The sequence below is a fragment of the Bombina bombina genome, chromosome 7 (genome assembly GCF_027579735.1).
Source record: "Bombina bombina isolate aBomBom1 chromosome 7, aBomBom1.pri, whole genome shotgun sequence".
In the NCBI taxonomy this organism is placed as follows: Eukaryota; Metazoa; Chordata; class Amphibia; order Anura; family Bombinatoridae; genus Bombina; species Bombina bombina.
In genome coordinates, this window is record NC_069505.1 from 593648249 (window position 1) to 593657080 (window position 8832).

The 8832-nt window shown below is 39.6% G+C and overlaps 1 protein-coding gene across 1 annotated transcript; it reads left to right on the plus strand.

Annotated features, from left to right (window-relative positions):
- Positions 1 to 889: 889 nt before the first annotated feature.
- Positions 890 to 2582, plus strand: LOC128667171 (E3 ubiquitin/ISG15 ligase TRIM25-like). The gene has a single exon (XM_053722102.1). The coding sequence runs from the start codon at positions 905 to 907 to the stop codon at positions 2501 to 2503; it is 1599 nt and encodes a 532-aa protein (XP_053578077.1). The 5' UTR covers positions 890 to 904; the 3' UTR covers positions 2504 to 2582.
- The last annotated feature ends 6250 nt before the right edge of the window (positions 2583 to 8832 follow it).

The window sequence follows — 8832 nt, forward strand, 5'->3', positions numbered from 1 at the left end:
TAACAGATATTTTTATGAGCACAACTATGTGTGTTGTGCTTTTAACTTTTTTTAAAAAAATATTTGGGATCTTGTGAAGGTGATTCTCTTACAAATGAGGGACCTTTGTGATATTTACTACTAAAGGAGCTAAGACCACCCTCCCCCCACCCAGCTCAATTCACTACTAGCCACTTCCTGGTTCCGCCCCTACTGTGATGTCACCATGCGAATGTGTGTGATGTCACTGGCACTACCGTGTAGCCTTTGGCGCAGTGCCCCCTATACCAGCACCGATCAGTCAGTAGTGTGCGGGATCACAGACAACTGGCTCATATTAGTGATCCCTCTTAATGCCAACAACGTGACACCATACGCACACAGGCAGTACACATAATGATATGTTGTCATCCTGCACATTGAAGAGGTTAATCTATTAAATTTGATCAATTAATAATATATTAATCAGTTCATTTATCTTTGTAATTACGTGTTTGTACCTTTAAGAAATATTAATATAACAATCTGTTAATTGCACAAGTCATGAAATTATTAGTGATGTGAACACAATTTGCAATAAATCACATTAAGTGTCATCAGAATTGAAAGAATGTTCTAGTATAAAAATAATTCTGTTTTAGCATCTTATTGTGAAACAAATTCATTTCTTTCAAATTGCATTTAACCCTTGCTAGTGGGTAAAATACATAAACAAAGTTGTACTCCTAATATTTCATGTGATGTCATCAGATACACAAATTACAGAGCACTACAGAACATTCATCAGTTTACAAACCTGCCCTGGTCACTACAGTCTGGGACATAAAGAGTTAACAGGCAGAGCACATACAGTTACGTAACTGCCACGCCCTTGTGCTGAATAGGAAGATAATGTAAGTTTCGTTTCCTGCTGCTGAATTCAAGAATGGCGACTGCTGATCTGAGAGAGGAGCTAACCTGCCCCATCTGCCTGAGCATTTATACAGATCCTGTAACTCTCAGCTGTGGCCATAACTTCTGCCTGGGCTGTATTGAGAGTGTGCTGGGTACCCAGGAGGGGTCTGGGCTTTATTCCTGTCCTGAGTGCAGAGAAACTTTTACTCAGAAACCTAAACTGCATAGGAACATAGCGCTGTGTAATGTAATGAAGCATTTAGAGATTACTCAGCCAGAGCAAAAAGACACCGGGGTCCTCTGCACTTACTGTGTTCACTCTCCTGTACCTGCTGCTAAATCATGTCTGCATTGTGAGGCTTCTCTGTGTGATACCCACCTGAGGGTACACAGCAAGTCTGAGGAACACGTCTTAACTGAACCCACCACTTCCTGGGGTAACAGAAAATTCTCCATACACAGGGAGCTGCTGAAATATTACTGCACTGAGGATGCTGCCTGTATCTGTGTGTCCTGCTCCCTGGTCGGAGAGCACAGGGGACACCAGGTGGAGCTGCTGAATGAGGCTTCTGAGAAGAAAAAAAAGAAACTGAGAAATGTTCTGCAGAAACTGACCACAAAGAGAGAGAAGACTGAGAAAAGAGTCCAGAGTCTGCAGAAGCACAGGAGAGGGGTGCAGGAGAAAGCAGCTGGTGTAACAGAGCGACTCACTGCCCTGATTAGGGACATCAGGAAACAGCTGGAAGACCTAGAGAAGCGAGTCCTGAGTGACATCACCCGGCAGCAGGAGCAGCTTTTACTCCCAATCTCTGATCTGATCCAGCAGCTGGAAAAAGAGAAGGACGAGCTGACCAGGAAGATGAGTCACATTGAGGAGCTGTACAACATGACTGACCCATTAACTGTCCTACAAGAACAGGAATCACACAGAGATGACTTTTGTGGTGCTGAGAAGGGAGATAATGAGGTCACACAGAGAGGTGATAAACAGGTCCCTGCTGGGGGGGATTTAGATGAGGGTCTGATCTCAGTGACCTTATACAGAGGTTTAGCTGATATTGTGACTGATGTAAAGAGAGGGATCTATATGCAGGTGACATCAGACATATTCCTGGATATAAACACAGCTCATAATAATGTTATTGTATCAGGTGACCTGAAAACTGCATCCTGCTCAGTTATAAACCAGCAGCGACCAGAAACACCAGAGAGATTTACAGATTATGCTCAGGTATTAAGCACAAGGAGCTTTTCCTCAGGACGACATTACTGGGAAGTGCAGATCAGTGAATCAGGGTACTGGCGTGAGTGGTGTGTAGGGGGTTGTTATACCAGTATGGGGAGGGGAGGAGATCAGTCTGGGATAGGAGAGAATAACAAGTCCTGGTGTTTGTGTAGTTATAATAAAGATCTTTACATGAGACATAACAATATAAACACCTTATTACACCCCCCTCTATCATGTGACACAGTAGGAATACTGCTGGACTATGAGGCTGGGCGTCTGACCTTTTATGAGCTGTGTGACCCGATCAGACACTTACACACCGTCACTGTCACCTTCACTGAGCCTCTTCATGCTGCATTTAGGGTATGGGGTGATGATGTCTGTGTGAGAATCCTGTGCTAGATACACTGATAATAATAATAATGCTGTATTCTGTGTATATAAAGATGGTGTCTGTGTGAGAATCCTGCACTAGATACACTGTCACATAATAATAATGCTGCATTCTGTGTATATAAAGATGGTACCTGGGTGAGAATCCTGCACTAGATACACTGTCACATAATAATAATGCTGCATTCTGTGTATATAAAGATGGTACCTGGGTGAGAATCCTGCACTAGATACACTGTCACATAATAATAATGCTGCATTCTGTGTATATAAAGATGGTGCCTGTGTGAGAATCCTGCACTAGATACACTGTCACATAATAATAATGCTGCATTCTGTGTATATAAAGATGGTGCCTGTGTGAGACTCCTGCACTAGATACACTGTCACATAATAATAATGCTGCATTCTGTGTATATAAAGATGGTGCCTGTGTGAGAATCCTGCACTAGATACACTGTCACATAATAATAATGCTGCTGCCTGTGTATATAAAGATGGTGCCTGTGTGAGAATCCTGTGCTAGATACACTGTCACATAATAATAATGCTGCATTCTATGTATATAAAGATGGTGCCTGTGTGCGAATCCTGCGCTAGATACACTGTCACATAATAATAATGCTGCATTCTGTGTATATAAAGATGGTGCCTGTGTGAGAATCATGCACTAGATAAACTGTCACATAATAATAATGCTGCATTCTGTGTATATAAAGATGGTACCTGGGTGAGAATCCTGCACTAGATACACTGTCACATAATAATAATGCTGCATTCTGTGTATATAAAGATGGTGCCTGTGTGAGAATCCTGCACTAGATAAACTGTCACATAATAATAATGCTGCATTCTGTGTATATAAAGATGGTGCCTGTGTGATAATACTGCACTAGATACACTGTCACATAATAATAATGCTGCATTCTGTGTATATAAAGATGGTGCCTGTGTGAGAATCCTGCATTAGATACACTGTCACATAATAATAATGCTGCATTCTGTGTATATAAAGATGGTGCCTGTGTGAGAATCCTGCGCTAGATACACTGTCACATAATAATAATGCTGCATTCTGTGTATATAAAGATGGTGCCTGGGTGAGAATCCTGCACTAGATACACTGTCACATAATAATAATGCTGCATTCTGTGTATATAAAGACGGTGCCTGGGTGAGAATCCTGCACTAGATACACTGTCACATAATAATAATGCTGCATTCTGTGTATATAAAGATGTGCCTGTGTAAGAATCCTGCATTAGATACACTGTCACATAATAATAATGCTGCATTCTGTGTATATAAAGATGGTGCCTGTATGAGAATCCTGCGCTAGATACACTGTCACATAATAATAATGCTGCATTCTGTGTATATAAAGAGGGTGCCTGTGTGAGAATCCTGCGCTAGATACACTGTCACATAATAATAATGCTGCATTCTGTGTATATAAAGATGGTGCCTGTGTGAGAATCCTGCGCTAGATACACTGTCACATAATAATAATGCTGCTGCCTGTGTATATAAAGATGGTACCTGTGTGAGAATCCTGCGCTAGATACACTGTCACATAATAATAATGCTGCATTCTGTGTATATAAAGATGGTGCTTGTGTGAGAATCCTGCGCTAGATACACTGTCACATAATAATAATGCTGCATTCTGTGTATATAAAGATGGTGCCTGTGTGAGAATCCTGCACTAGATACACTGTCACATAATAATAATGCTGCATTCTGTGTATATAAAGATGGTGCCTGTGTGAGAATCCTGCACTAGATACACTGTCACATAATAATAATGCTGCATTCTGTGTATATAAAGATGGTGCCTGTGTGAGAATCCTGCACTAGATACACTGTCACATAATATTAATGCTGCATTCTGTGTATATAAAGATGGTGCCTGGGTGAGAATCCTGCACTAGATACACTGTCACATAATAATAATGCTGCATTCTGTGTATATAAAGATGGTGCCTGTGTGAGAATCCTGCACTAGATACACTGTCACATAATAATAATGCTGCATTCTGTGTATATAAAGATGGTGCTTGTGTGAGAATCCTGCGCTAGATACACTGTCACATAATAATAATGCTGCATTCTGTGTATATAAAGATGGTGCCTGTGTGAGAATCCTGCACTAGATACACTGTCACATAATAATAATGCTGCATTCTGTGTAGATAAAGATGGTGCCTGGGTGAGAATCCTGCGCTAGATACACTGTCACATAATAATAATGCTGTATTCTGTGTATATAAAGATGGTGCCTGTGTGAGAATCCTGCACTAGATACACTGTCACATAATAATAATGCTGCATTCTGTGTATATAAAGATGGTGCCTGTGTGAGAATCCTGCGCTAGATACACTGTCACATAATAATAATGCTGCATTCTGTGTATATAAAGATGGTGCCTGTGTGAGAATCCTGCACTAGATACACTGTCACATAATAATAATGCTACATTCTGTGTATATAAAGATGGTGCCTGGGTGAGTATCCTGCGCTATATACACTGTCACATAATAATAATGCTGCATTCTGTGTATATAAAGATGGTGCCTGTGTGAGAATCCTGCGCTAGATACACTGTCACATAATAATAATGCTGCATTCTGTGTATATAAATATGGTGCCTGTGTGAGAATCCTGCGCTAGATACACTGTCACATAATAATAATGCTGCATTCTGTGTATATAAAGATGGTGCCTGTGTGAGAATCCTGCGCTAGATACACTGTCACATAATAATAATGCTGCATTCTGTGTATATAAAGATGGTGCCTGTGTGAGAATCCTGCGCTAGATACACACATAATAATAATGCTGCATTCTGTGTATATAAAGATGGTGACTGGGTGAGAATCCTGCACTAGATACACTGTCACATAATAATAATGCTGCATTCTGTGTATATAAAGATGGTGCCTGGGTGAGAATCCTGTACTAGATACACTGTCACATAATAATAATGCTGCATTCTGTGTATATAAAGATGGTGCCTGGGTGAGAATCCTGCGCTAAATACACTGTCACATAATAATAATGCTGCATTCTGTGTATATAAAGATGGTCCCTGTGTGAGAATCCTGCGCTAGATACACTGTCACATAATAATAATGCTGCATTCTGTGTATATAAAGATGGTGCCTGGGTGAGAATCCTGCGCTAGATACACTGTCACATAATAATAATGCTGCATTCTGTATATATAAAGATGGTGACTGTGTGAGAATCCTGCACTAGATACACTGCCACATAATAATAATGCTGCATTCTGTGTATATAAAGATGGTGCCTGTGTGAGAATCCTGCACTAGATACACTGTCACATAATAATAATGCTGCATTCTGTGTATATAAAGATGGTGTCTGTGTGAGAATCCTGCACTAGATACACTGTCACATAATAATAATGCTGCATTCTGTGTATATAAAGATGGTGCCTGTGTGAGAATCCTGCACTAGATACACTGTCACATAATAATAATGCTGCATTCTGTGTATATAAAGATGGTGCCTGTGTGAGAATCCTGCACTAGATACACTGTCACATAATAATAATGCTGCATTCTGTGTATATAAAGATGGTGCCTGTGTGAGAATCCTGCGCTAGATACACTGTCACATAATAATAATGCTGCATTCTGTGTATATAAAGATGGTGCCTGTGTGAGAATCCTGCACTAGATACACTGTCACAAAATAATAATGCTGCATTCTGTGTATATAAAGATGGTGCCTGTGTGAGAATCCTGCGCTAGATACGCTGTCACATAATAATAATGCTGCATTCTGTGTATATAAAGATGGTGCCTGTGTGAGAATCCTGCACTATATACACTGTCACATAATAATAATGCTGCATTCTGTGTATATAAAGATGGTGCCTGGGTGAGAATCCTGCACTAGATACACTGTCACATAATAATAATGCTGCATTCTATGTATATAAAGATGGTGCCTGTGTGAGAATCCTGCACTAGATACACTGATAATAATAATAATGCTGCATTCTGTGTATATAAAGATGGTGCCTGGGTGAGAATCCTGCACTAGATACACTGTCACATAATAATAATGCTGCATTCTGTGTATATAAAGATGGTGACTGTGTGAGAATCCTGCACTAGATACACTGTCACATAATAATAATGCTGGATTCTGTGTATATAAAGGTTGTACCTGTGTGAGAATCCTGCACTAGATACACTGTCACATAATAATAATGCTGCATTCTGTGTATATAAAGATGGTGCCTGTGTGAGAATCCTGCACTAGATACACTGTCACATAATAATAATAATGCATTCTATGTATATAAAGATGGTGCCTGGGTGACAATCCTGCACTAGATACACTGTCACATAATAATAATGCTGCATTCTGTGTATATAAAGATGGTGCCTGTGTGAGAATCCTGCACTAGATACACTGTCACATAATAATAATGCTGCATTCTGTGTATATAAAGATGGTGACTGTGTGAGAATCCTGCACTAGATACACTGTCACATAATAATAATGCTGCTGCATTCTGTGTATATAAAGATGGTGCCTGTGTGAGAATCCTGCACTAGATACACTGTCACATAATAATAATGCTGCATTCTGTGTATATAAAGATGGTACCTGTGTGAGAACCCTGCACTAGATACACTGTCACATAATAATAATGCTGCATTCTGTGTATATAAAGATGGTGCCTGTGTGAGAATCCTGCGCTAGATACACTGTCACATAATAATAATGCTGCATTCTGTGTATATAAAGATGGTGCCTGTGTGAGAATCCTGCACTAGATACACTGATAATAATAATAATGCTGCATTCTGTGTATATAAAGATGGTGCCTGGGTGAGAATCCTGCGCTAGATACACTGTCACATAATAATAATGCTGCATTCTGTGTATATAAAGATGGTGCCTGTGTGAGAATCCTGCAGTAGATACACTGTCACATAATAATAATGCTGCATTCTGTGTATATAAAGATGGTGCCTGTGTGAGAATCCTGCGCTAGATACACTGTCACATAATAATAATGCTGCATTCTGTGTATATAAAGATGGTGCCTGTGTGAGAATCCTGCACTAGATACACTGTCACATAATAATAATGCTGGATTCTGTGTATATAAAGATGGTGCCTGTGTGAGAATCCTGCACTAGATACACTGTCACTTAATAATAATGCTACATTCTGTGTATATAAAGATGGTGCCTGTGTGAGAATCCTGCACTAGATACACTGATAATAATAATAATGCTGCTGCCTGTGAGCCAGTGATGTCTGTGTATTGTGCACATTGTGTATGAACTGGGGATGAAATAAAATAAGATATTTGTGCATGAAAGTCTGGTCTCCTTATGTTACTATAAGCAGGTGTAGGCAGGGGGCCATCAGGGGAAGGGGTCCTACCTGACTGGTATTTTACTGGTAGCAGCTAGTTCCCATCCCTCTAAAGGACCTTCTAACATCACAGCTGTCACATGACTACACTGATCACATGGTACAGAGAGATGAGGAAGCAGAAGGGTGGGAGATTCAAAATCAAATAAATCGGAAACTGCTGATTTACTTCTGCAGCTGTGTGTTTTGTATTGTGTACTGTGTGTTATTTACTGTCTATTGTATGTTATGTACTGTGTATTGTATGTTATGTACTGTCTATTGTATGTTATGTTATGTACTGTGTATTCTGTGTTATGTACTGTCTATTGTATGTTATGTACTGTGTGTTATGTACTGTCTATTGTATGTTATGTACTGTGTGTTATGTACTGTGTATTCTGTGTTATGTACTGTGTATTGTGTACTTTGTATTATGTACGGTGTATTGTGTACTGTGTATTGTGTTATGTACTGTGTACTGTTTATTGCGTACTGTGTGCTATGTACTGTGTATTGCGTACTGTTTATCGCATACTGTGTGTTGTGTACCGTGTGTTATGTACTAAGTGCTATGTACTGTGTATTACATAATGTTATATTGTGTGCTGTGTACTTTGTATTGTGTATTGCGTACTGTTATTTTTTGTTTACTGTGTGTTATTTACTGTGTATTGTGTACTGTGTGTTATCTACTGTGTATTGTGTACTGTGTGTTATTTACTGTATATTGTGTACTGTGTGTTATGAATTGTGTACTGTGTGTTATTTACTGTGTATGTTGTTATATTTACTGTATATTGTGTACTGTGTGTTATGTATTGTGTACTGCAGTTAGGGTAATAGGGGATAAGGGCTGGTGCAGTTAGGGTGATAGTGGATAAGGGCAGGTGCAGTTAGGGTTAATAGGGGATAAGGGCTGGTGCAGTTAGGG